We start from the raw sequence: 27,916 nt of genomic DNA on the forward strand, positions 1-27,916 counted from the left end.
GCCCTCTTTTTGACTCCTGCAGTGTCCAGGTCCTCCATGGAAGGCAGGTTGGCAGTAATTGTTTTTCCTGCAGTTCTGATTCTCCTCTGAAGTCCGTGTCTGTCTTGTTGGGTTGCAAAGCAAACCAGACAGTTATGGAGGTGCAGATGACAGACTCAATCATTCGTTCCTTCTTTGAAGTCAGCAGATGTGCTGTGGCTTCATTAAACCTCGGAAAATGGTCCAAATTTACAAGAAGGAAATGGGAGTTCCTCTTTTCTACAGGAGGGAAGACCCAGACGGTGAACTCACTCCAGATGCTTCTCCTGCTGCTGTCGGCATGGCTGCCTTGAGCTCCTCCAAGAGAATCCCTGGTCCTCTTCCACTGCTGCTGCTGTTGACGCTCCTCCTTCTGCAACATCTGGGTGAGTGTTGACAGCTGAGATCAGGCGGGCTCCATTCTCAGATTTACAACTGGAGTAAAATCCGGTGTGAGATGAATATTAAGGCTGCTTCAAACCTACAGTGAGAAGCTCAGATTTCGCTGAAAAAGCCAGTTCCAGATGTTAGATTTTGGGGGAGCAGGAGAAGATTTCTTTCATTGATTCCACCCCAAGAGGCTAAGTGAGGAACAAGTTAGGAAGACCCTCAGAGCTCTGGGATTCTGGAGATCAACTAGGTCCATCTTACTTTGATTTGATCCTTGGGGTGGGGGACTTCAAGATATTGGGACCACACCTTCCATAACTCATACAATCTGGGTTGGAAGAAGCTTAGAGGTCATCTCATCCAAGCACCTGTTCAAGGCAGGAGTCCTCACGGCATCTTAAGAAAATGTCGTGGACAGAAAGGACGATCCATCCAAATTTTATAGATATGTATAAAATGCTAAGATACAGAGACATAATTGATGGACAGGGAAATTTAAAAACAATTGAAGAATTGGCAGAACAAAATATGAACACCAAAGCATGGCTTGGTGTGTGTGTGTCCGGTGTGTGTGTGTGTCATGTGACTGAAAGTGCTCAAGCAGGAGACCCCTAGATCAATCCAGACAAGTGGCTGTCCATTCTCTTCTTAAAAACCTCCAATGATGGAGCACCCACAACCTCTAGAAAGAAGCCATTCTTTTGGCCCATTTTCAGCCCCATTTTGGGGCCATTTTGGGGATATTTCTTGGGCTGTTTTTCACCCATTTTTTGCCTGTTTTTGTCCTGTGTTTTGGCCCATTTTTTGCTCATTTTTCAGCCTGTTTTCAGCCCGTTTTTGGCCAGCAAAGGGCTGCAGGAGGCAATGGAGGGTGAAAACAAAGTGTGGGTTCGCTGCATGTGGCCCATTTTAGTAAGGTGACCAGATTTTCAGATTGGTAAAGAGGGACACCTTTGACCCGGGGGGGGGAGGGGGGGCTTGATTAAAAATTTTATACGGAGCAACAAAAATTTTCATACAACGCAAAAATAGTATTGTAATTTTTTTTTATTTCAGCATAACTACAATTTACAAATATAAATTGTAACTGTTGCCAAACATCAAAATTTTGATCACGTGACCATGAGGATGCTGCAACGGTCGCTAAGTGTGAAAATGGTTGCTAAGTGTGAAAAATGGTCATCAGTCACTTTTTTCAATGACATTGTAACTTTGGTCATTATACCACCTTTCTTGCCACAGTTCTTAAGTGAATAACTGCAGCTGGTATTTTGTATTTTGGATAGAATCTTTTTTAAAATAGTCTAAGACAATTTAAAAAAAGAATCCACACAGAATAAATTGAAGTAAAACATTTCAAACTATTCCACACAGAATAAATTGAAGTAAAACTATTTTTTAAAATTCTATGCACAATATATTTCAAAGTATTGTGCATAGAATTTTTAAAAATGGTTTCACTTCAATTTATTTTGGATAGAATCCTTTTTTTAATTGTCTTAGACAAATTTTAAAAAAATTCTATCCAAAATACAAAATACCAGCTGCAGTTATTCACTTAAGAACTGTGGCAAGAAAGCTGATATAATGGGCTTAGTGACCAAAGTTACAATGGCATTGAAAAAAGTGACTGATAACCATTTTTCACACTTAGTGACCATTTTCACACTTGCAGCATCCTCATGGTCACACAATCAAAATTTTGATGTTTGGCAACAGTTACAATTTATATTTGTAAATTGTAGTTATGTTGAAATAAAAAAAATATTACAATACTATTTTGCGTTGTATGAAAAATTTTGTTGCTCCGTATAAAATTTTTAATCAAGCCCCCACCCCCAGTCAAAGGTGTCCCTCTTTACTGAAAATCTGGTCACCTTGCTTTTTAGGATGCTGTCTAGATTTGCCATAGCTTTCCTCCCCAGGAGCAAGCGTCTTTTAATTCCTTGGAATTGGGTATGTCTAGTTTAATGAAAAGAAGGACCGAGGTATTGTATTGTGGTTGCTGCAATTAATATACTTAATAACTCCATTTTTATTCTTTATTTTTTAATAATAATTTTCATAACAGTTGCTCCTGTTTTTGTAATTACTGTTTTATATTATTATTTTAGTGGATTGTTGTCACCCCTGAGAATCATTTCTATTGAGATGTACACTGTTGTAATATAGTTCCTTGTGTAGGTATGTGTCCCCCATGGCCCAGGTCATATTAGGGCTTGCAGAGTCACGCTGAATCACACAGGAGAAAACAAACTCCTAGAACGCCATAACATCCTGATAGGGGATAACATAACATTCTGAGATGTGCCCTACCATTGACGCCCAGGATTTAACCATATATATAGACTGAGCAGTAGATTAGAAATTGTACTTTTACAGGCTGTTTTTAAGCACATGCTATTGCTCTTCCTGCCTTTGTCCTATCTCAATAAAAGGGGCTCTCAGACCCCAATCTGGGTTGCTCCATCCCGAGAAAGGTTGTCTCCTGTCTTTTCTCAACATTGGCCTCATGGGCGAACCACAATGTATTTATTTTCATATTTAAAGAAAGGCATCATCTATAAACTAAGCAAAGGTGTAGCTTCCAAGATGTGCCCTTGGGATCTTGATGTTGGTGGGAATCTACTCAGAGATTAATTGAGGAAAGCTTAATAACAGGGAGTTCTTAACTTAAATCCACACAGAATAAAACTATTTTAATAAATCCTATGCAGAATAAATAAAATATTATTTTAAAATACATTAAAAAATAAAAGAAAAAAACCCACTTACCAGTAGGCAGACACTCCAAGTCAATCCAGAATGATGTAGATGTCAATACAAAGAACTGAGCAAATTTAAATGGTTAAATAGTCCCAGGGAAATAGTTTTCAAAGAAAAAAGAAGAGCACCATTTTTTTCCCACACAAGCAGAGCTCCAAACTCCGTGCCCCTCCCCTCCGGAAAATCCAGGAAGTAACAGTTGCTTTCCTCTCTAGCCAGGTGTTTCCTGCAGCTCTATGGTAATGGTTCATTTTTTCTTATAAAAGTGAGTAAGGGCGGGGAGGGTCCGTTTTCTTGCTTTAAAGTTTTAATATCTTCAATGAAAGTACTGAGACAGAGAGAGAGGTTAGTTAGACAGGGTGTCTTTTGTCTTGCTCCGGTTAGGATTTCTTAAGCTTTCAACATGAAGCCAGAAAAAAATCGGGACTTTTTTAAAACGCGGAGGGACACGTGAAAAATTGTTATAAAGTGTGCTTGTCATGCTGAAATCGGGACATCTGGTCACCTTACATTTTAGCCACCAGAGTAACCGGCAGGCCGGTGCTTTGATATTTTCAGGCTGACCCCACAGGCTGGATTTAGGCACCCTGCGGGCCTGCCCTTAAGCATAAACAATGAAAAACTGAAAAGCAAAATAATCTGAGATGGATAAAAATGTACTCCAAAGTTAGTGGGCAAAGAACTTTGGGTATAATGTAATGCTTGAACAATGGGAGAGTATGTGGATGAAAGGTTTAAAATTTGCATCAAATTAAAATTAAAGCACCCTAGAAAGATACAAGTTGAATAAAAGCGAATAAAATGGAAAACTCCCCCACCTTATAAATGAGCCCTCTGCATGGCAGTCATTCAAGAATGGTCAGATCATACGCCAGAAGGTTTGCATTCAGGAAATTCAAATAATTTCCTTTTTTTTCCCAATATATCTTTTTTTATTTTTAAACATAAAAAACAACATTAAAAAATTACTCATCCTAATTCTGATGCCCAAAGGATACCCCCAGTGGTCTTTCGTGCCCAGAAGATTGATGACCACTTTCAACTTTACTGTTAAGTTGCTCTTCGGATTGGGAGGTTGGTGTAAGAAATCGTAGACGTGGAAGGAGCATCACCCATGGTTGACTGTCTCTAGAAGAAGGATGACCACTTTCTAGAGGAAACCCAGTTACAAAAGTGTCTCTTTTTTGTTTCAGTTGTTACAGGACAGAACGTAGAGGTAGCCCAACTTCCGGAATCCATATCGGTGAAAGCAGGAGAGACCATCACTCTAAAGTGTACATTGACTGGAAGAAATTTACCTGGAGGCGTGCGGTGGTACAAAGGGATGGACAGAAACCAGCCTGTTTACAGTGATAAACAAGGAACTTCCAATCGGGGGGTGAGGGTGATCCCAGGATCCAATACGGACTTCAGCATCAAGATCCAAAATGTCCGTCCTGAAGATGCCGGGACTTACTATTGTGGGAAGATGAAGGCTGGGCTCCAAGAGAGCGTGCTGGCTTTAGGGAATGGCACTTTGGTCTCCGTGATCGGTAGGTGGCCCTCTGCATTTGATTTCTGGGGATGGAGGGAGGTGTTCCCAGTCAACCATGAGACATGTGCAGGGGTGGGATTCAGCCGGTTCGGACTGGTCCAGGTGAACCAGATGCTAATTTTAACATCTGGTTTGTCGAACCGGTAGTTGCAAGGAGTGTCTGGCCCCACCCATCATACCCAGACCCTCCCAGGAGTCTCCACATGACCCGTTTTGGATGCCAGTAAGTGCAGGGCCTGCACAGAGTCTCTGGGAGGGCAAAAAACGGGTTTCCTGGAAGTTCTGGAAGTCCAGAAACAAGTCAATTTCCAGCCTACAGAGAGGCCTCCTGGGTGCTCAAGAAAAGCCTCTGCAACCTGGGAAGGGAGAAAATGCCCCCCTCATGGTGCAGGAGACTGAGTAGGCCACACCCACCATGGACACGCCCACCCAGCAACTGGGCAGAGAACCGGTTGCTAAAAGTTTTTGAATCCCACCCCTAGACACGTGGGAGTAAATCCCATACTCAACGTTGAGTCTCTCCGACCAAACGCCATCTCTGGGCCTCCTGTATCATCTCTGAGGAACGTCAACTGATGTCTCTCTCTACTTTCTCCCTCAGCCATGCCATCCCAGCCTGTGATTATTGGCCCCACAGGAAGAATCACGGCGGGGTCTCGGGCCTCCTTCAGCTGCTCCACAGGGGGATTCTTCCCCCGAGAGATCACAGTCAGCTGGTTGAAGGATGGGAAAAAAATACCGGCTTCCCCAGCCGAAATCCTGAATTCGAATGAAAAGCAGAGCATCTCGTACCGAGCGGAGAGCACGGTGAACATCCAGCTGGAGCAAGGAGACATGAAGTCTCAGCTAATCTGCCAGATCGAACACGCATCGTTGGATGGACAAGGTCCTCTCCAGGAGACCTTTGCACTTGGGGATGTCCTAAGAGGTAGGGGAATCTTGGGTTGCCAAGAGGGATGAGGCCATGCGGTCCAGACCAGGTAGAAGGCCCTTCATGTAGAAGGAATTGCACCAGGAAGAATCAAGTTCTCCACCCATGGAAGCCCATTCAGACCAGTCATGATTTCTAAACCTAAGTTCCATCGCCGGGCTGCAGTTGTGGGGAAAAGGTTTTTAGAATGACCTTCTACCGTGTTTCCTCCAAAATACTCCCTACCCTGAAAACAAGCCCTAGTCCTTTTTCATGCCTGCCACTTAATACAAGTCCTACCCCCAAAAAATAAGCCCTAGTTAAGTCCTGTCCAACATCTGGTTGTTCAAAGTGAGGTGAGGCACATGCACAAAAATAAAGCTACAGCGGGGTATGTGGAGGTGGAGCTGCCCCTAGGACCACCACAGCCAGGCCCTACCACTCACAGCAGGATGCCACATGGTATGTTGCACCAGTGCCACAACTCACGCACACAATGGCACAACACAGCATGCAGCCTCCTGCCATGAGCGGCAGCACCAGCACAATAAGCCATGTGGCCTCCTGCCATCAGCAGCTGAAAGCAGCTGCAGAAGAAATCTGGCAGTAGCGTGGCTGATGTTGGGGTGTAGAAGGCCTGGCTACAGTGGTCCTAAGGTAAGCAGGTAAGACCTCCCCTGAAAATAGGACCTGGTGCTTATTTTGGTTCCCGAAATAGAAATAACATGGGTCTTATTTTCAGAAAAAACGCTGTTAGGCGTATCTCCGTTGGGAGACAGAAAGTAGTGCAGCGGAATGTGCAGCTGGAGAGAAAGAATGTTGCTAGTAGAAACACACGAATAGAGTTTCAGACACTGCTAGTAAAAACAAGTAGCTTTACTACTGATAATTGCTTCACAAGCAGTGATAGTAGATATTAGTCCAAATACAATTCAATGAACAAACAATAGCTTACAGTCACAGTCAGGGACATGCAGTCACTAGAGGCAAGGGAGGCGGAGCCTCCCCAGTCTCCTGAGAGAAAGGAAAGAGTTTTAAATATATTTTTTTAATGAATTAAAGCCAGGATAGTTGCTACCAGATTTCAAGTCACAGTGGCTTGGTGTCTGCTCTCAGTGTTAACTAGGAGGAGGCCAGAGAACTCGGGGCCTCTTTTGCTTAAGGAATTTTTCGCCTTTTAAAAGTTAAGGTGGAGTTAAAAAGCAAAAGATTTAATATGCAAAAGAGGCACTGATTCTCCCGCCTCCTGATCTGGGAGCAGCGAATCATGTCTTGCACTTGAGCGACTGCGCAAGTGCAAGGGTGATTCTGGAGAGGTTTTTCTTTCACCAGCCGCCATTTCTTCTGCAGCCAGCCCAGCACCGAGGAGGACGAGGAGGAGAAGAGCGGTGAGCCCTTGTGGCTGGCTGGGGAGGGACTCACCGCTCTTCTCCCAGCCAGCCAGCCACTCACCCCTACCCGATGTGTTCCCTGCTTGGCCGGCCGGCACAAAGACTCACCGCTCTTCTCCTCCCAGCCAGCCAGCCACCTAACCTGCTCCCAAGAATGTCAGCGGGGACGGAGGAGGCGGGGGGCAAGGTGGCAGAGCGCGGCAGCAGCGAGAAGCAACACCCCCACCGCTGTGTCCGACAGGCATCTCGCGTTTATGTCCATCATAAACGAGAGACGCCTGTCGGACACAGCGGCGGGGACATTGCTTCTCGCCGCTGCCGCGCTCTTGCCTCACCCAACGGTATCCCTCACCGCACATCACTGGTCGCAGTTCACCTTCCAGTCATCAAGTCATCAAGCATAGGATAAGCAGAGAGAGCGAGTGAGCTCTCCCGACTCCTTCTTATTGTAAAGTTAATTGCAACTTTTAACTGCATCCACTCATTTAAAGCAACAACGACCATTTGTTGTTGTAGGTGTATGTATGTATGTACAGTATGTATGTATGTTTATGTATATATATACATCCTACCCAACACTAGGAGTATACTCCCAACAAATGCAATACCTCCGGCTCTTTCCCCAGGGACTTGGGTCAAGTTGAGTAGAGTTCCCAATTGGGGAGATATATTTTAATCCCAATTGTCCTGGAATTATTTCCCCGATGCCACAACGGGTGAGCAGAATCACTTTGGACTTCCACCCTATTCTGCAGGGAGGAACCAGGAGTCCGAAGCTCTTTTGACCGACCTCTTTGGCTTTCTTTGCTCAGTTCCTCCCAAGGTGCGTCTTGAGACCAGCCCACCTTCTCCCGTCCAGCTGAACACCACCGTGACGGTCACTTGCAACGCAGAAAGCTTTTACCCAGATGGGGCAACGCTGGAGTTGTTTGCCAAGGATGCCCCAACCAGAAGAGGAACGGTTGGCATGAAGATCTTGAATCCGGACGGGACTTTTTCCCTCAAAAGCAGCCTAGAGATGATGGCCAGTGAAGAGAGGAACTCCTCCGTGTTCCTTTGCCAGGTCCAGCACGACTCCCAGCCTCTGGTCAACACAACCATCACACTGTTCATTACGCAACAAGATGAAATGGAAGGAGGTAAATGTCTTCTGTTTTCTTCTGGGAATTTACACCTTGCAGTTTTTCTCTTTGTTTTTCAGATCATTTTTTTAAAAAATTAGATTGTATTACTCCTTAATATGTCACGATTTAAATTATCTTTATACAATTTAAGCTTAATATACTTAAGGTTTTATGATAGCAGAACTTCAGAAGGAAGGGCTTGTCATATACGGACTTTGGCAGTCTGCTAATCCAATGGAATATGGAATGGAATGGAATAGAATAGAATAGAAAAAAATAGAATAGAATATAGAACGGAACGGAACGGAACGGAACAGAACAGAACAGAACAGAACAGAACAGAACAGAATATAAAATATAAAATATAGAATATAGAATATAGAAGAGAGAAGAGAGAAGAGCGAAGAGAGAAGAGAGGAAGAGAGAAGAGAGAAGAGAGAAGAGAGAAGAGAGAAGAGAGAAGAGAGAAGAGAGAAGAGAGAAGAGAGAAGAGAGAAGAGAGAAGAGAATATAAAATTAGAAGAGAAGAGAATATAGAATAGAATAGAATGGAATGGAATGGAATTTCTTAAAAGGCAACCACAGTCTTCCAGTCCTCAAGGCAACAACAATTAAAGAGAGCCAGTTTAGTCTAGGAGGAGGAAGATGACTGTGGGGTTCCTAGTTCTCCTGGTGGTTCTCTTGCAGACGTTTCGTTGCCCAACAAGATAACATCATCAGTGCTAGAAAGGAATGCTGGCGGGGAGAGGGAGGAAGAATTGTATTGTATTTGTATTTTATTATTTGTATGCCGCCCTTCTCCGGGAGGACTCAAGGCGGCGAACAATTCAAAAAGGGAAAAAGGGGAACATAAAAACAAAATACAGATAATAAAAATAAGCAACAGTCGCACAACCATACATGTCGAGAGGGGAGGGAACTCATCACCCCCAGCTGGGCCTGCCAGCAAAGCCAGGTTTTGACGGCTTTCCGGAAGGCCTGGAGAGAGGTGAGGGTCCAAATCCCTGCGGGGAGTTCATTCCAGAGGGCCAGAGCTGCCACAGAGAAGGCCCTCCCCCGGGTAATAGCCAGGTGGCATTGGCTGGTAGATGGCACCCGGAGGAGGCCGACCCTGTGAGATCTAATGGGTCTGTGGGAGGTAATTGGCAGCAGGCGGTCTCTCAAGTACCCAGATCCAATACCATGAAGGGCTTTATAAGTTACGACTAGCACCTTGAAGCGTATCCGGAGACTGATCGGTAACCAGTGCAGCTCGCGGAGGATAGGTGTAACGTGGGTGTACCGAGGTGCACCCACAATCGCTCGCACGGCTGCGTTCTGGACCAGTTGAAGTCTCCAAATACTCTTCAAGGGCTGCCCCATGTAGAGCGCATTGCAGTAGTCCAGTCTTGAGGTCACGAGGGCGTGAGTGACTGTTGCGAGCGCCTCCCGGTGCAGGTAGGGACGCAACTGGTGCACCAGGTGAACCTGGGCAAATGCCCCCCTGGTCACAGCCGACAAATGGTGTTCTAAAGTCAGCTGTGGATCCAGGAGGACCCCCAAGTTGCGAGCCCTGTCTGAGGGGCGTAGATTTTCACCCCCCAGCCTGAATATTGACCAAGTTTTTGGGAGGGAAACACAACAGCCACTCGGTCTTGTCTGGATTGAGTACAAGCTTGTTAACCCCCATCCAGACCCTAACAGCCTCCAGGCACTGGCACATCATGTCAACCGCTTCACTGAGTTGGCACGGGGCGGACAGATACAACTGTGTATCGTCCGCATATTGATGGTGTTTTATCCAGTGCCGTCGAATGATCTCACCCAGTGGCTTCATGTAGATATTAAATAGCAGGGAGGACAGGACCGAACCCTGAGGAACCCCGTATTTCAGGGGCCTAGGGGTCGACCTCTCCTCCCCAACTAACACCGACTGCGACCTGTCCGAGAGGTAGGAGGAGAACCACCGAAAAACGGTGCCTCCCACCCCCACCTCTCACAACTGTCACACCATGGTCGATGGTATCGAAGGCCGCTGAGAGGTCAAGGAGCACTAGGATGGAGGAATGACCTCCATCCCTGGCTCTCCAGAGATCATCGGTCAGTGCGACCAAAGCGGTTTCCGTGCTGTAGCCAGGCCTGAAACCCGACTGAAAGGAGTCTAGATAATCGGCTTCATCCAAGGACCGCCGGAGTTGCGAGGCCACAGAAGATTTTGTGGTCCTTGGTGCTCTCTGAGCTTGGTTGTTTTCTAGCAGATATTTCATTACCCAACTAGGGAACGTCATCAGTGCTAGATGGCTATGAGGTTCGTGGAGGAGGATTAGGAGGAGACTGTGGGGTCCCTGGCTCTCTTGAAGCTTGGTGGTTTTCTTGCAGATTTTTCATTACCCAACTAGGTAACATCATCAGTGAATCAGAACAGAAATCACTGCTGAGGTCTCCATCTAGGTTTATTCCAGCCTCTTCTTGCATCACCGCCATCTCTTATCTTCAACTTTGGGACATTATTAATCTCAAATTCTGGAATGCCTCCTTCGACGTTCTTCCCACGGAGCCACTGTGCCAATTGGTCCAGACTTAGAAGCAGGAAATGTGAGTTCCTCTTTTGCTCCGCCTTTAAAAGGAAGCATTTGGGGAGGGATGAGAAGAAGCCCCAGATGTTTCTCCTGCCGCTGCCGGCATGGCTGTCTTGAGGTCCTCCTCCACAATCCTGGGTCCATTTCAACTGTGGTTCCTCCTGCTGGTGCAACAGGTGGCGGGGAGTTCACTTCAGAAAATAGGTGAGTATTTTGGCTCCGGTTTCCAACTGGAAGACGGGGAGATTAGTAGATTCCTCAGCAGGTTCCAGATTATGGATCCTTTGAGGTGGAAGTTTCTCCTATGGATTCCTTCCTGAGTGTCCAGGTGGCCAGGCAGAAGGCTAAGGTTTGGGGAAAGGGACCAAGAGTGGCCCCTGATTTAGTGGGGGGGAGCGGGCTTAGGAAGCTTTGAGCAAAAGAACACTGCTTGCATTTTTTTATAAAGCTTTTTTTAATTTTTTATTCTCTTACTTACTATTGTGAGTATACATTCACATAATTGTGATTCTTCTTTACGTTTGTCATTCTTATACATTTGTTATTCCATTTAATAGTTTATAATATACAGTTTGGGTTGCTTTATTTACCATTCCTTCCACCCGTTGTAACACCACCTCCTTTTCTCTTTCTTTTCTCCATCCCTCCCTTCTTTCCTTCCTTCCTTCCTCCTCTCCTTCCCCTTCCTTCTTCCCTTACCTCTCCCTTACTCCTATTCTTCCTGTTCCGCTTTCTACCCTTCTCCCTTCCATCTTCCTCTCCTCTATCTTCCCTCCTCTTCTCCTCCTCTCCTTCTCTCTCCCTTTCTTTTTCTATTGTTATAGGTCCTTTCTTTTCTCCCTCCCTCCCCTCTCTACTTTCTCCCTTCCTCCTCTCCTTCCCCTTCCTTCTTCCCTTGCCTCTCCCCTACTCCTCTCTTCCTCTTCCTACCCTCTTTCCTTCTCTTTCTCTCCCTTCCACCCTCCTCTCCTTCCTCTTCCTTCTTCCCTTACCTCTCCCCTACTCCTTCTCTTCCTCTTCCCCTTCCTACCCTCTCCCGTTCTCTTTCTCTCCCTTCCACCCTCCTCTCCTTTCCCCTCCTTCCTTCCCTCCTCTTCCTCTCGTGCTTGTGATGATGGTTTGCTTATGTGTTTATTCGTTTTATTAAATGTATATGCTTCCCATCTCACTGCAAAGAAACCATATCATTCTAGGCTGCCTTAAACAGATTCTCATAAAATGTTAGTACCGCTTTGTTAAGCCTTGGTAAATATTTGGAGTATTGCAACTAGTTTTGGTCTCCACGACATTAAAAAGATGTGGAGACTCTGGAAAGAGTGCAGAGAAGAGCAACAAAGAGGATTAGGGGACTGGAGGCTAAAACATATGAAGAACAGTTGCAGGAACTGGGTATGTCTAGTTTAATGAAAAGAAGGACTAGGGGAGACATGATAGAAATCTTCCAATATCTCAGGGGCTGCCCCAAAGAAGAGGGAGTCAAACTATTCTCCAAGGCATCTGAAGGTAGAACAAGAAGCAATGGGTGGAAACTGATCAAGGAGAGAAGCAACTTAGAACTGAGGAGAAATTTCCTGACAGTGAGGACAATTAACCAGTAGAACAGCTGGCCTCTAGAAGCTGTGGATGCTCCATCATTGGAGGATTTTAAGAAGATATTGCACAACCATTTGTCTGAAATGGTACAGGGTCTCCTGGTTGAGCAGGGGGCTGGACTAGAAGACCTCCAAGGTCTCTTCCAGAAGTGATGCGATTCCAGGGAAGAGAGACAAACAAGATAGGTTAGAGAATGGACATGTAGATAACCAATTTTATGCCCACTTTTTCTGCCATCTCAGAAGGAATGGATTGAACTTCGAATGAATTATAGGAAGAGTCCTCAGCAGGACTCAATCCTCACTTTGAGGTTCTTCTTCCAAGCTAGATGCTTTCCTCTGATGGACAAGCCATCTTTCCTGCAATAATGTGGCTAGGCAGTGGTTAACTCTGTTGCTTCACCCCACCTCAATCACAATCTGAGATCAGCTAGATTGGGCAATGAAAGGGAAACGTTCCCTTCCCACATATGTGCTAGTCGTTCCTGACTCTAGGGGGCAGTGCTCATCTCTCAAGAGCCAATGCTGTCCGAAGACGTCTCCATGGTCATGTGGCCAGCATGACTCAACACCGAAGGCGCGCGGAATGCTATGAAGAACGGTTGCAGGAACTGGGTATGTCTAGTTGAATGAAAAGAAGGACAAGGGGAGAAATGATAGCAGTCTTCCAATATCTCAGGGGTTGCCCCAAAGAAGAGGGAGTCAAGCTATTCTCCAAGGCACCTGAGGGTAGAACAAGAAGCAATGGGTGGAAACTAATCAAGGAGTGAAGCAACTTAGAACTAAGGAGAAATTTCCTGACAGTTAGAACAATCAATCAGTGGAACAACTTGCCTCCAGAAGTTATGAATGCTCCAATACTGGAAGTTTTAAAGGAGATGTTGGATCACCATTTGTCTGAAGTGGTGTAGGGTTTCCTTCCTAAGCCGGGGGTTGGACTAGAAGTCCTCCAAGGTCCCTTCCAACTCTGTTATTCTATTCTGTTCTGTTCTGTTTCTATTTCTGTTCTGTTCTATTCTATTCAAATAGTTCATTATCCATGATACCAATTTGACAAATTAACCATTTTTTTATCATAGTTCTGTTTCCATTTCCAACCCATTTTTTTTCTCTTTCCTTTTTTTCATCTTAAACCTATTTTCTTCTTAGTATCTAAACAATATCACCAATTTCCCTTTAAGATTAAACCAAATTATCCCTAACAAAGTCCTTTTGACAGCTCCAAAAAGGCTCCACACCCATTTGCACCACTCGGGTAACCCTGAGGACACAAGTAAACCAAGTTGCCTAAACATCCCTCTAAAAGGATGCAAAGGACCAGCTGTCTGCAAGGAATATAAATCCTTCCATTCCCCACCATCCAGTCAGAGCTGAAGAAGCTTCCGGGATGAGAAGTGAAACATCTTTAAAGAAGACACAGATAAACCTCCAAGTGGCCTCAATGACCCTCTAAAAGGATGCAAATGATCTGCTGTCTGCAAGGAGTATAAATCTTTCCATTCCCCACCATCCAGTCAGAGCTGAAGAAGCTTCTTGGACAAGAAGCAAAACATTTTCAGAGAAAAAACAGGAAGTCCAGTTGCCTCTTGAAAAAAAACACCTGTGGGACATCCCTGACCTTGAATGACTTCTTCATAGACTCTGGGGTACAACTACTACTTAATCTTCCAGAAGACACCCCCACACACACAGCAGCAAGCCTACTTGTGCAGGGAGAACGCAATCCCACTCAGAATCAAAGCTAACCCCAGTTCGAATGTTAATTGATTAGGGTTTACATCCGCTCAGTTGCATTGGGGTTCAGATCAAGCCCGCTTCTCCCCATCCAGGCCTTGATGGATTCCAGCCATTGATTCATCTGTTTTCCCACTTTTCAAGTTCCCCGTTACACCCCCCCACGAGTTACTCGCCTTATCTGAAAACCACAACATCCATCGCTGTGCGATCTACCCCTACGTACGAATCCGTTATCTAGAAAACCAGGATGTTTTTCACGATGTGTGCAGATTAAAAGGAGGAACCACGCCTTAACGTGACTTAATTTCAAGGCTCTGGAGGCTAAATTGTATGACTAATGGTTGAAGGACCTACGCACGTCTAGCTTAATGAAGAGAAGGTGTTGAACTGGTTCTCAGGGTTCCAAATAGCACCCCAAATTAAATTCAGAGTCCGATTCCTCAAAAGATTCCTCAAAGTTCCAATTTATTAAGACAGCCATGTTGGCACATCGGGGAAACCCCAAATCTGAAGGCTTCCCGGTTTCCCCCACCCAGTTGAAAGTTCAAGATTTTGCCCCCCACACCCACAAGTCCATCCCATGGTCCAATCTCCCACTGCCACGCTGGCAGCTTCCACCCATCCAGTTCCGGTCAGGTGCAGAGACAAAGGATGACCTTGGGTTTCTAGAAAGGATGTTGTTATGGCTGCATATCATCTCACTCCGTACAATCCCCCCTCTCATTTTACCACCATAGAAAATGCATAGCAGGATAATAGAAAGTGTGGCAGGCCAAAGATGCAAAAGGAAAGATGGCTGCAGGCCTGGCACTGGTTCTCCACTAAGACTCCAAGATCCCTCTCACGGTCACTGCTATTAAGCCTGGTTTCACCCAGTTTAATATGTGTACTTTTGAGGTTTCTTGCCTGAGTGTTAAGACTTGACTTTTCTCTACACTGAATTTCATTTTAATAGATAGGACCCAGGGTTCAAGTCAGCCAAGGTCCATATGGATCTTGAGCCTATCATCTAGGCAGAGGTGGGTTCCTACCAGTTTGCACCTATTCGGTAGAACCGGTTCATCAAATCTACCGAACCGGTTAGAAGAGGTTCCACCAGTGGACCCGGAAAGCAGGCCACACCTACAGAAGAGCTTCCAAAATTGTTTGAAACCCACCACTGGTCCTTGGATATGATTATTCTACACTATCCTGCTCATATTTATAAAACTCAGTGCCTCTGTGAAAGGTAAGGATGGCTACTGCGTTTGTGGTGCAATCAGAACATTGCGTGTGTTGAAGTTGTTTTAACGCAAACCAAAGATGCCCTTTAAAAAACAAGTTTACATCATATTCTTATGTATGCCGGTGCTGTGTGTGAGGTCATTTAAGGTGGTTCTGACAAGTGTCGTCGGCATCTTCATATCCGGTCACATGGGCGGCAAGCCCCTCCCATCCGGTCACATGGGCGGCAAGCCACTCCCACAAAGGAGGCCATACCCACAGAATAGGTTCAAACAATTTTTGAAACCCACCACTGCATCTAGGGAATCCCAAAGGTGCTTTCTGAGGAGGCAACTGGGCTTCCTTGTTCTTCTTTTTGAAGACGTTTCGCTTCTCATCCAAGAAGCTTCTTCAGCTCTGACCGAACGGTGGAGGAAGGGAAGGGTTTATATTCCTTGCAGACAGCTGGTCATTTGCATCCTTTTAGAGGGTCGTTGAAGCCACCTGGAGGTTTATCTCTGTCCTCAGGGTCACCTGAGTGGCGCAAATGATTCCTGCAGTCTGCCATTTTCCCCCTGGAAATCCATTCCTACCCTACCTTTGGGACAACCTGAATGACTGAGAATCTCTATAGACTTTTAGCTGTACAATTTGGGATGAAGACCCTTGGGAGGGTCTGGGAGGAGGAATGGATTCCCGATTGCAGGAACCATTTGCACCACTCAGGTGGCCCTGAGGACACAGATGAATCTCCAAGTGGCCTCAATGACCCTCTAAAAGGATGCAAATGACCAGCTGTCTGCAAGGAGTAGAAATCCTTCCCTTCCCCCACCATCCAGTCAGAGCTGAAGAAGCTTCTTGGCTGAGAAGAGAAACATCTTCAAAGAAAAAACAAAAAAGTCCACTTGCCTCCTGAAAAAACACCATTGGCGACAACCAGGACCTGGATGATAGAGAATGTGTACATATGTGCTGGAAAACCGAAGACCAGCTGGCTGGCATGTGCATGCCTGTTTTTTGGCCAGTTTTTTTTGCCCATTTTCCAGCCATTTCTAGGCCATTTTTGAGACCACTTCAAGGCCGTTGTTTGTGCTGAAAAACTGCTGGAAAATGGCCTGAAATTGGCCTAGAAAATGGTCCGAAAAACAGCTTGGTTTTCGGCTGTTTGGGGAGCCATTTTCCAGTGCTCCAGCATCCGGGAAGACCAGCTGGTCAGCACGCATGTGCCCCGGAAAACAGAAGAGCAGTTGGCTATGGAGCCCGTGCCCACAGGGAGGGCTCTGTCTGCCTCCTCTGGCACACGTGGCATAGGTTTGCCATCATAGCAATAGCAGTTAGACTTATATACCTCTATCTATCTATCTATCTATCATCTATCTATCTATCTACCTACCTACCTACCTATCTATTTAGCAATAGCAATAGCAGTTAGACTTATATACCGCTTCATAGGGCTTTCAGCCCTCTCTAAGCGGTTTACAGAGTCAGCATATCGCCCCCACAGTCTGGGTCCTCATTTCACCCACCTCAGAAGGATGAAAGGCTGAGTCAGCCTTGAGCCAGTGAGATTTGAACCGCCGAACTGCAGCTTAGCAGTCAGCTGAAGTGGCTGCAGTACTGCACTCTAACCACTGCGCCACCTCGGCTCTCCATTGCCCCACCTCGTTCATGGATCTAGTGTGTTGGCTGTTCCGATCAGCTTAGCATCATCTACGAGTTTGATCAGTTCCCCTTCTACTCCCTCATTTAAGTTGCTTCTGAAGATGTTGAAGAGTCCTGGGTTAGAACTTAGAAGGCCTCCAAAATCCCTTCTGGCCCTCTCTTTCTATGATCTCTTCCTCCCCCCTCCCCCCCACATCCCACCCGGTTTTTCTGCCTACATGGTCTTGATGCTCTTCAGAATTATCTTCCTTGATCTAAGAAAACAATCTTCAGCCTTGGAAAGAGACCCAGCGGTTTTGCTGTTGCTTGAGACGCCACATCGTACCACAAGTGACAAATCATCAGAGGGGGTGCGACTTGCGCAACTGTCTCCTGGAAGATAAAGGCAGCTTCTCTCTCCGTTCTGAACAGAGCCGAGGTGGCGCAGTGGTTAGGGTGCAGTACTGCAGGCCACTTCAGCTGACTGTTATCTGCAGTTCAACGGTTCTAATCTCACCAGCTCAAGCCTTCCATCCTTCCGAGGTGGGTGAAATGAGGACCCAGACTGTGGGGGGCGATACGCTGACTCTGTAAACTACTTAGAGAGGGCTGAAAGCCCTATGAAGCAGTATATAAGTCGAACTGCTAACTGCTAACTTGTACGCCACCCATCATTTCCCGCAAGTGTCTCCTGTCCCCTTTTAATTTTCCATTTCAAACCAAGACATGGACCCTGAGACACGAGGCAGCCGAAACTGTGGGAGACCCACACTGGGAGATTTTTGAAAATCTCCAATGTTGGACCATCCACAATTTCTACAGAATGCAGAATAACAGAGCTGGAAGGGACCTTGGAGGTCTTCTAGTCCAACCCCCTGCCTAGGCAGGAAACCCTACACCACTCCAGACAAATGGCTATCCAGCATCTTCTTAAAGACTTCCAGTGTTGGGGCATTCACAACTTCTGGAGGCAACTTCTGTTCCACAGTTCTAACTGTCAGGAAATTTCTCCTCAGTTCTAAGTTGCTCCTTGATTAGTTTCCACCCATTGCTTCTTGTTCTACCCTCAGGTGCCTTGGAGAACAGTTTGACTCCCTCTTCTTTGTGGCAACCCCTGAGATATTGGAAGACTCCCATCATGTCTCCCCTGGTCCTTCTTTTAATATCCATCTCTAGATGGATATAGTTGATAAATACAATATAATAGCAGAGTTGGAAGGGACCTCGGAGGTCTTCTAGTCCAACCCCCAGCCTAGGCAGGAAACCCTATACCCTTTCAGACAAATGGCTATCCAGCATCTTCTTAAAGACTTCCAGTGTTGGGGCATTCACAACTTCTGGAGGCAACTTCTGTCCCACTGATTGATTGTTCTAACTGTCAGGAAATTTCTCCTCAGTTCTAAGTTGCTCCTTGATTAGTTTCCACCCATTGCTTCTTGTTCTACCCTCAGGTGCCTTGGAGAACAGTTTGACTCCCTCTTCTTCGTGGCAACCCCTGAGATATTGGAAGACTGCTATCATGTCTCCCCTAGTCCTTCTTTTCATTAAACTAGACATACCCAGTTCCTGCAACCGTTCTTCATCTGTTTTAGACTCTGGTCCCCTAATCCTCTTTGTTGCTCTTCTCTGCACTCTTTCCAGAGTCTCCACATCTTTTCTACATCATGGTGACCAAAACTGGACGCAGAATTCCAAGTGTGGCCTTCCCAAGGCCTTATAAAGTGGTATCGGCACCTCCCGTGATCTTGAGTCTAACCTTCTATTAGGACAGCCTAGAACTGTGGCCATTCATAAAAATAAATAGATGATGATGATAATAATAATAATAATAATTAGAAGCCGTTTTCTTTTTCAGTTGGTGGGCGCCCCAATTCGAATCCAGAAGCTGTGACAATCACAGCAGGCAAGACCCTCATTCTCACGTGTATCCTGACCCAGGGCTACGTGCCATCAAGCGTCGAATGGTACAAAGACTTGGGCAATGACCAGAAGATAATTTACAGGGAAAGTGACAAGTTTTCTCGTTGGGAGAGGTTCGTCCCGGGATCGCCAGCTGACTTCAGTGTCAGGCTGAAGAACATCGGCCCCGAAGACAGCGGGACTTACTGCTGCTCGATGGTCAAGGAAATTCCCCAAGGCAGAAAAGATATCAGAGCAAAAACAGTGGTCTCTGTGATTGGTAGGTGATTGCTATTGAGGTGTGATCGACTCTAGACAACTTGTGGAGTGAATCTGATGGGAAACTGCCAGTCAGGCTGGAAGGAGAGGCCAAGCAGGGATGTAGCTTGGAGTCCTTGCGCAGTCACAGAGGCAAAAGGCAGGTTTGTTCCTTAGGCCATCCGTCTTGTAAATTCACAGGTTTCTTTTTTTTTTTCCCCCTGCCATGGATAGGTATACATTCGAACTAGATTGTGGTCTTTCTCTGTGTCGTATCTGTGTGTGTGGTGGGGGTGGAGGGTGTATATGCATAATGGTTATCTTTTGAGAGCTGAATGCAATGAATTTCATTTTAATGTATGCTTGTGAGTGTACATTTAAAGTGACAATAAAGATTCTACTCTATTCTCTTCCACTCCATTCTTCTGTTCTGTTCTGTTCTTGTCTTCTCTTCCATTCCACTCCACTCCATTCTTCTGTTCTGTTCTTCTCTTCCATTCCACTCCATTCTTCTGTTCTTCTCTTCTCTTCCACTCCACTCCATTCTTCTGTTCTTCTCTTCTCTTCCACTCCACTCCACTCCATTCTTCTGTTCTGTTCTGTTCTTCTCTTCCATTCCACTCCACTCCAGTCTTCTGTTTTGTTCTTCTCTTCCATTCCACTCCACTCCATTCTTCTGTTCTGTTCTGTTCTTCTCTTCCATTCCACTCCATTCTTTTGTTCTGTTCTATTCTTCTCTTCTCTTCCACTCCAGTCCACTCCATTCTTCTGTTCTGTTCTTCTCTTCCATTCCACTTCACTCCATTCCACTCCATTCTTCTGTTCTGTTCTTTTCCATTCCACTCCACTTCATTCTTCTGTTCTGTTCTGTTCTTCTCTTCCATTCCACTCCATTCTTTTGTTCTGTTCTATTCTTCTCTTCCATTCCACCCTACTTCATTCCACTCCATTCTTCTGTTCTGTTCTTCTCTTCCATTCCACTCCTCTCCATTCTTATTTTATTTTATTTTATTTTCTGTTCTGTTCTTCTCTTCCATTCTGCATCGCACCACATCACTCCACTCCATTCTAAAGCTTCGCCTCCCCCAAGATCCACAAAGCCTTATTTGGTCTTTCCCAAGGGAAAGCAAGCATATACTAGAAGAAGTAGACAAAAAGGTTAGTAATTTTGATTATTCACCTGTGGCTCTGGTTGCTTACACTTGACGTTTATCTCCACAAATGGCTTGCCTGGGAACAATCACATGAGCTTTCATAGGTCTTGGGGGAAGTCAAGCTTATGTCTCATGTGGCTACGCAAGGATTCCAAGCTAGGCCCTCGCTTAATCCCTCCTTCCCGCTCGGTTGGCAGTTTCCCGGCAGAATTGCTTGTCCCGTCCTTCTCCAGTTGAGAATCCTCAATGTCTCTCATCCAAAGTAACCAAAATTAATGCCACCAACTCAACCAGAGTGGCTGAGAAGAAGAGGGGGGTTAGGCTGTGCTCTCCCAATGGGTTCCCCTTCGAAATCTCTTTGGTCCCACCTAAATTTTTATTTCTTTTTCAAATGATACCAATACTTTAAAAAGATGCGAATTTGCTAGAATGGCAGAAGGGCATTAATAAATTTGTATAGGCAGGGAAGAAACCGAGAAAACTAAAAATAATGCAAGATGTGCGTGAGAGAGGAGGTTTGAAATTAAGAGCTGAGGTGGCGCAGTGGTTAAATGCAGCACTGCAGGCCACTTCAGCTAACTGCAGTTCTGCAGTTCGGCTGTTCAAATCTCACCGGCTCAGGGTTGACTCAGCCTTCCATCCTTCCGAGGTGGGTAAAATGAGGACCCGGATTGTTGTTGGGGGCAATATGCTGACTCTGTAAACCGCTTAGAGAGGGCTGAAAGCCCTATGAAGCGGTATATAAGTCTAACTGCTATTGCTATTGAAATTACCCAATTTAAAACTATATTATGAAGCAGTAGTTTTATCGGTAATTAGTGACTGGATTAATTTAACAGATGATAGAATACTTAATATCAAAGGGCATGATTTGGTATATGGTTGCCATGCTTACTTGCTGTATGACAAAAAGGTAGATAAGAACTTTAAAAGTCATATTTTAAGGAATGCTTTACTGCGGGTCTGGAAAAAATATCAATACAAACTAAATGATAAGATACCCATGTGGGAAATTCCTAGATACGCAATAGAAAACATATAGTACAAAAACAGGATGTAATTACATACAGACAGCTTCTTACCTTAGAAAGAGGTGTACTACAAAATCTCTTTGGTCCCCCAAGGTGCAGAGGTGACATATTAAAAGGCAAGATCAACCTTCTCTGACGTGGCTCCCTTTCAGTATTTTGATCTGCACATCTCATCATTGGCCCTTCTCCGGGAGATGGGATTGGTAGTCCACCACTTCTAGAAGACAGAGAGCCATAAGACCGGAAGGAACCTTTGAGATCTTCTAGTCCAGCTCAGGCCAGGAGTTCTTCTACCCTATGTATTTTTTTTAATGAAACTCTTAAAAACTTTGAAGATTAAGGAATTTGGGAAACAATATCCATCCTATTTAGCCTCTGGGAGATGTGTTGGATAAGAATAATTCCTCGGGGAATTTGAGGTAGGAGGGAACATCAGCTGATGCCTTCATGCTTCCTTTCTCAGCCCATCCATCCCAGCCTTTGCTTCGTGGCCCTTCAAACAACATCACGGTGGGGTCCCAGGTTTCTTTCAATTGTTCTGCAAAAGAATTCCCTTCCCAAGAAATCACAGTCGTCTGGTTGAAGGATAGGGAAGAAATACAGCCTGCCAAGATCGACGTCCTGAATTATACTACAAACCGTGGCATCCGGTACGGCGTGGAGAGCACGGTGGACATCTTTCTCAGACAAGAAGATATGGGGTCAGTGTTGTCATGCCGGGTTCAACACAGCTCCTTGGAGGACTCCTTACAACAGGACCTTCTACTCGGTGAAGTCGTAAGAGGTAGGTGAGCTCTGGGTTGCAGAGAGGGACGAGGCCATGGAGTCGGGCCTGGTAAGAGGCCCCCCCATGACAGAGTTAAGGCACCAGGCAAACCCAGGTTCTCATCCCGTGGAAGCCCACCAAGACCAACCATACTTTTTCAGCCCATGCTACCTCACAGGGGTGTGTGTCAGGGTTCCAAATAGCATCCAAAATTAAATCTGAGTCCCAGGCAAAAGATTCCTCAAAGTTCCAATTGATGAAGAGAGCCATGTTGGCACATCTGGGGAAACCTGAATCTGAAAGCTTCCTGGTTTTCCCCACCCAGTTGAAAGTTCAAGATCTTGCCCCCACACCCACCAACCAGTCCATCCCATGGTCCAATCTTCCCCTGCCATGCTGGCAGCTTCCAGCCATCCAATTCCGGTCAGGTGCAGAGACAAAGGATGACCTTGGCTTTCTAGAAAGAATGTTGTTATGGCTGCATAGCATCTAACTCTGTACAATCCCTCCTCCCATTTTCCCACAATAGAAAGTGCATAGCAGAATAATAGAAAATGTGGCAGGCCAAAGACCCATAAGAAAAGATGGCTGCAGGCCTGACACTGTGATTGTGGAGAGTAGGTCTTCAGAAAGACCTTCTACCTGTGGCTTTTTGCCCAGGGACTTGGGTCAAGATGAGGAGAGCCCACAATTGGTGAGATGAAATTTAACCCTGATTATCCTACAATTGTTTCAGATTGCTTTAGTGCTGTTTATTATGATGGCCCATGGCAAATTTAACCAGAGGTTCAGACTGGATTTGGTATTTTTGTTCACCTATCGAGTCCTCTCCAAGAATCTGGGATAGGCAGATGTGGATGTTTGATGGTGTTACAGATATCCAGATTAACAGAGTTGGAAGCAGTGGTGGGATTCAGCCGGTTCGCACCTATTCGGGAGAACCGGTTGGCAACTTTCTAAGTAGTTCGGAGAACCGGTTGTTGGAAGAAATCTCCTTTTGTTTTTTTCCCACTTTACAAGGCTAATCCTGTAAGGAAGGCAGGAAGGAAACATTCTGGTGTTGTTTCTAGCCTAATCTTTATTGCCCTGCTTACAAAAATTCCCCCTCCGGTTAACCCTTACTACATTGTAACAGATAAGGCAAAGTGCCCATCGATGTGAGTGACTTTGAGTTGGCCATGCCCACCCAGTCACATGACACCCCCTCCCCCCCCAGCCCTGCCTATCCAGCTGGTCATTAGGGCAGAGAACTGGTCGTTAAATTATTTGAATCCCACCACTGGTTAGTCCAATCCCCTGCTCAAGGCAGGAGTCCCTACTCCATCCTGGACAAATAGCTGTCCAATCTTAAACTCACAAGTGGTGACCAGTCATTAAACGAATCAGTCTTATAATATACTTAGACTTTAGCAATGCATTTCACAAAGTAGACCACAATCTACTTCTTGGTAACCTAGAAAAAAGAGGGATAGATAGCATCACCACCAGATGGGTTCATAACTGGCTGACAAACTGTACTCAGCGAGTAGTCCTTAACGGGTCTACGTCTACACGGAGGGAAGTAAGCAATGGGGTACCACAAGGTTCCGTCTTAGGCCCAGTACTCTTCAACGACAGATGAGGGAATAGAAGGAGAACTTACCAAATTTGCCGATGATACTAAGCTGGCAGGAATAGCCAACACCCTAGAATATAGACTCAAGATCCAGATGGATCTTGACAGACTTGAACCCTGGGAACTTAGGTAACAAAATGAAATTCAACGTAGAGAAAAGTAAAGTCTTACACTTAGGTAAAAAATCCTCAAAAGACACATATCAACTGGGTGAAACCAGGCTTAATAGCAGTAAATGTGAGGGGGATCTTGGAGTCTTAGTGGACAACCAGCTAAATAGGAGACAGCCGTGTGCAGCACCAGCCAAAAAAGCCAATGCAATCCTCAGTTGCATGAACAGAGGGAGGTACAAGATCAAGGGAGGTACTAAGACCACTCTACAAAGCCTTAGTAAGGACACACCTAAAGTACTGCATCCAGTTTTGGTCACCACACTATAAAAAAGATGTTGAGACTCTAGAAAGAATGCAGAGAAGAGCAACCAGGATGAAGAGGGGACTGGAGGCTCAAACATACGAAGAACGGTTGCAGGAGCTGGGCATGGCTGGTCTAGGGAAGAGAAGGACCAGGGGAGACATGAGGGCATCTTCCAATATTGGAGGGGCTGCCCCAGAGAGGAGGAAGGGGGCCAAGCTATTCTCCAAAGCCCCCAAAGGCCAGACAAGGAACAATGGATGGGAACTGACCAAGGAGAGATTCAACTTGGAAATAAGGAGAAAATTTCTGACAGTGAGAACTATCAACTGATGGAACAGATGTGGCCTTCAGAAGTTGTGAGAGCTTCATCACTGGAGGCTTTCAAGAAGAGCCTGGACTGCCATCTGTCAGAAAAGGTGTAGGGTCTCCTGCTTGGGCGGGGGGGTGGACTAGATGACCTACAAGCCGAGGTGGCGCAGTGGTTAAATGCAGCACTGCAGGCTACTTCAGCTGACTGCAGTTCTGCAGTTCGGCTGTTCAAATCTCACCGGCTCAGGGTTGACTCAGCCTTCCATCCTTCCGAGGTGGATAAAATGAGGACCCGGATTGTTGTTGGGAGCAATATGCTGACTCTGTAAGCCGCTTAGAGAGGGCTGAAAGCCCTTTGAAATGGTATATAAGTCTAACTGCTATTGCTAAGGTCCCTAGCAACTCTGTGAATCTGTTAAAAGCCTCGCTTACCGAATCTGACACCCTGCTCTTCTTGATATGGCTGTTAAATGAACACAGGTAGTTAAGTGGAATATGGGGTGCCTCAGGATGGGTTCAGGCCCAAGCCCACCTGCCTTGGACCCCCCGTAGGCTTCCTCCATCCCTGGAGCAAACTTTATTAGGAGTAAATCAAAATAATCCACTGTTTTTTTTCTCCACAGGCTCAACACAGAATTCCCCCACTATGCTCTGGATTGCACTTTTTCTGAACAAAATAGCCGTCCTTCTTCTCGTCTCTTTCCTCTTCCTCATGAAAGTGTGCAAGTGCAGTTGTGCAAGAAATCGCTCCAGAGCGAGATAGTCTGGAAAGTCACGTTAAGGAGTCCTTTTCCTGACAGACTTTCAGGAGGAGAAAGGATCTGTTTAGGGAATCAACTGTATCCTTGCTAAAATGCTTGTATACCCCATCACATTATCTTCTATATATATAAAAATGGCTCTGTGTGTGTGTGTGTGTATTCCAGCATAACTCTGGAACGCCTTAAACAATTTCAACCAAACTTGGTACACAGATGACTTGCTCTCTGGAACCACATACTGTGGTGGGGGGAGGAGAAAACACCCCTAACACCTGTCGAGATGCAGCCTGTTGTGCCTTAAAATGGCTTCTACCATACTGCCTTAAAATAGCTGTTACTTCTATTAGTGCTGTCAAGATGCAGCCTGTTATTCTGTCAAGATGCAGCCTGTTGTGCCTTAAAATAGCTTCTACTGTACAGCGCTGTGGAGTTGCCATGGCAATGGCTTCACAGTACTCCATAAGGAGGCTCCCTCTGGCAAGGGGGGGAAAAAATCCAACATTAGAAATTGCAGTGACGTTCGCAGGAGGAGGGATAAATAAATGGGATTGTCAGCCTCTGCTTTGCTTACTTACTGTCGGTTGCAATAAAAACGGGGAGGGTGGGGGGCTTGATATTTGAGATGGGAATATATGGTACAGGAGGTGATATGGAAAAGGGAGTTCTCTTCTCACCATCTTCGGCGCATGCTGGTGGCCGGGTGTTTGGACTTGGTCAAGGCCAACCATCCTGCATACCAACATGGTGATGCCTTTTGGAGATGCACCCCACATGACACCTAAGGGAGTTGCAGATTGGACACTGGGGTAGGGTTCTTGGAGGGAGGGGGCTGGGTTATCATTTGATATGTACTTGTTCGCGCCTTTCTGGCTCAGATCTTGCTTTACTTTCATTGCTATCTTTTCATAACCAGTAAAAGTATTTTCATTCCATGAACAATGGAGTTGGGAGATTTCTTTCTTGGTTATTGATGGAGGCACGCCTGACATGAATAAATAAATAAATACCTGGGTTATCAGCTAGTAAGCCTATAAAAACCAAAACGGAAATGGAAAAAAAAATCAAGCTCACTCTACTTTGTCGTGTCGATGACACAGAGGAACCTATATTTAAATGTAAATGCTGATTCCTTTTGTGTGTGGGGGGGGTTCCCCTTAAAAAAAAAATAAAACAAGTAAATTGAAGTAATAGGTTTTTTTTCACTTTCATGTAAACTGTGGGAAGCTTCCCCTCCACCTTCCTAGAGAATTTTGCGGAATATTAGCAGTTAGACTTATATACCGCTTCATAGGGCTTTCAGCCCTCTCTAAGCGGTTTACAGAGTCAGCATATATTGCCCCCAACAACAATCCGGGTCCTCATTTCACCCTCCTCGGAAGGATGGAAGGCTGAGTCAACCCTGAGCCGGTGAGATTTGAACAGCCGAACTGCAGAACTGCAGTCAGCTGAAGTAGCCTGCAGTGCTGCATTTAACCACTGCGCCACCTCGGCTCTGTGTATTAAAAGAGGCAGAATATTATATATTCGCAAAGGAGAAATGGAGAAAAATCTTAACAAAGGCAGATCCTCAAGCAGAAGCCTCAAATCTTTACATATGGGTATTTTGTACCTATTAAGAAAGCCCTGCTCTTTGTAAACAAAACGCCTTCAGCCACAGCTCCCACAGAACTTTGATTAAGAATTTATATTCCCCCACCCAAAATCTAAGGACGGGACACGACCTTTAGGACATAATAGGATTTACCCATCGGCATTGGAATAGCAAAAGTCACAAGGCTCCCTACGTTGCACAACCCCTCTGGAGCATCTCAAACACCAAACCCCAGAACCCTATAAAAATCCATCCACTCTCTCAGCCATTTTGTCAGCTACTCCAGAAACATGCTGCTGTCGCTGAAGTTTCTGGAAACCCAAATAAACAGAGATCTCCTTTCCTAAGAAACGGACTTATTTTCTTTTGGGCTTGAAAATAAGCGCTCGGATTTATTTTCGGGGAGGTCTTATTTTTTTGTAAGTGTGGGAGGCAGCGAGAGTTGGGGCCAACGGGAATGGGGGCACAGCTACCACTGGCCCCGTCCTCTCCATCCCACTGTCTGCTTGCCTGTATCTGAAACGGGTAGTCTTATTCTTTTTAGGATCTTTGGCCTGCCACACTCTCTCTTATTTTACTATGCTGTTTCATTAGTGGGGCAATTGGTAGGGGGAATAGTAAGGAGTAGAATGTGTTGTTGTCAAAATAGAACATTCCTATCTAGAAGCCCAAGGTCGTCCTTTGTCTCCACACCTCTGCACCTGACCGGAACTAGATGGATGGAAATGCCAGCGTGGCAGAGGAAGATTGGACCATGTGATGGATTTATGGGTCATGAAGATCATCAACTTTCAGCTGGGTGGAAAACCCAGGAAGCTTTCAGATTTGGGATTCCACAGTTTGGGCCAACATGTCTGACTTATTAAATTGGAACTTTGATGAAAGCTCTGCCTTGGACTCTGATTTAATTCTGGGTGATATTTGGAATGCTGACATCCGGTTTCTTCTACTGTCGGTTCGCTCAGGGACGCACTTCGTACACACATGCTTATGCGCACTATGCTCACATGTTGTGCACACGCACATGGATGATGTGCACTACGCTCATAAGATGGCACCACCTATGGCATCACCGATAGAACCGGTTCAAGGGTGTGCCAGGCCAGGTTACTACCTACTCGGCTGAACCGGTTCAAACCAGTAGGAACCCTCCAGGGGTGGGATTCAGCCAGTTCGCACCTATTTGGGAGAACCGGTTGTTAACTTTTTAAGTAGTTCAGAGAACTGATTGTTGGAAAAAAACCTCCTTTT

General features: G+C 45.6%; 2 protein-coding genes across 2 annotated transcripts; both read left to right on the forward strand.

Annotated features, from left to right (window-relative positions):
• Positions 1-319: 319 nt before the first annotated feature.
• LOC116509483 (signal-regulatory protein beta-1-like) lies at positions 320-10,696 on the forward strand. Its single transcript, XM_032218633.1, has 5 exons — positions 320-404; positions 4,368-4,706; positions 5,310-5,636; positions 7,822-8,148; positions 10,512-10,696. The coding sequence occupies exons 1-5, from the start codon at positions 320-322 to the stop codon at positions 10,694-10,696; spliced, it is 1,263 nt and encodes a 420-aa protein (XP_032074524.1).
• Positions 10,697-10,795: 99 nt separating this feature from the next.
• LOC116509484 (signal-regulatory protein beta-1-like) lies at positions 10,796-25,076 on the forward strand. The gene is made up of 4 exons (XM_032218634.1): positions 10,796-10,895; positions 18,720-19,043; positions 21,670-21,990; positions 24,937-25,076. Exons 1-4 carry the CDS (start codon positions 10,796-10,798, stop codon positions 25,074-25,076), a joined length of 885 nt encoding a protein of 294 aa, XP_032074525.1.
• Positions 25,077-27,916: the final 2,840 nt, after the last annotated feature.

Source organism: Thamnophis elegans, chromosome 5, assembly GCF_009769535.1.
Source record: "Thamnophis elegans isolate rThaEle1 chromosome 5, rThaEle1.pri, whole genome shotgun sequence".
Taxonomy (NCBI): Eukaryota; Metazoa; Chordata; class Lepidosauria; order Squamata; family Colubridae; genus Thamnophis; species Thamnophis elegans.

Coding starts and splice junctions, on each gene's coding strand:
- LOC116509484 (XM_032218634.1), top strand. CDS start 10,796: ATGGCTGTCTTGAGGTCCTCCTCCACAATCCTGGGTCCATTTCAACTG. Junction 10,896..18,719: donor GAGTTCACTTCAGAAAATAG/GTGAGTATTTTG, acceptor TTTCTTTTTCAG/TTGGTGGGCGCCCCAATTCG. Junction 21,991..24,936: donor ACTCGGTGAAGTCGTAAGAG/GTAGGTGAGCTC, acceptor TTTTCTCCACAG/GCTCAACACAGAATTCCCCC.
- LOC116509483 (XM_032218633.1), top strand. CDS start 320: ATGGCTGCCTTGAGCTCCTCCAAGAGAATCCCTGGTCCTCTTCCACTG. Junction 405..4,367: donor CCTCCTTCTGCAACATCTGG/GTGAGTGTTGAC, acceptor TTTTTGTTTCAG/TTGTTACAGGACAGAACGTA. Junction 4,707..5,309: donor CACTTTGGTCTCCGTGATCG/GTAGGTGGCCCT, acceptor TTTCTCCCTCAG/CCATGCCATCCCAGCCTGTG.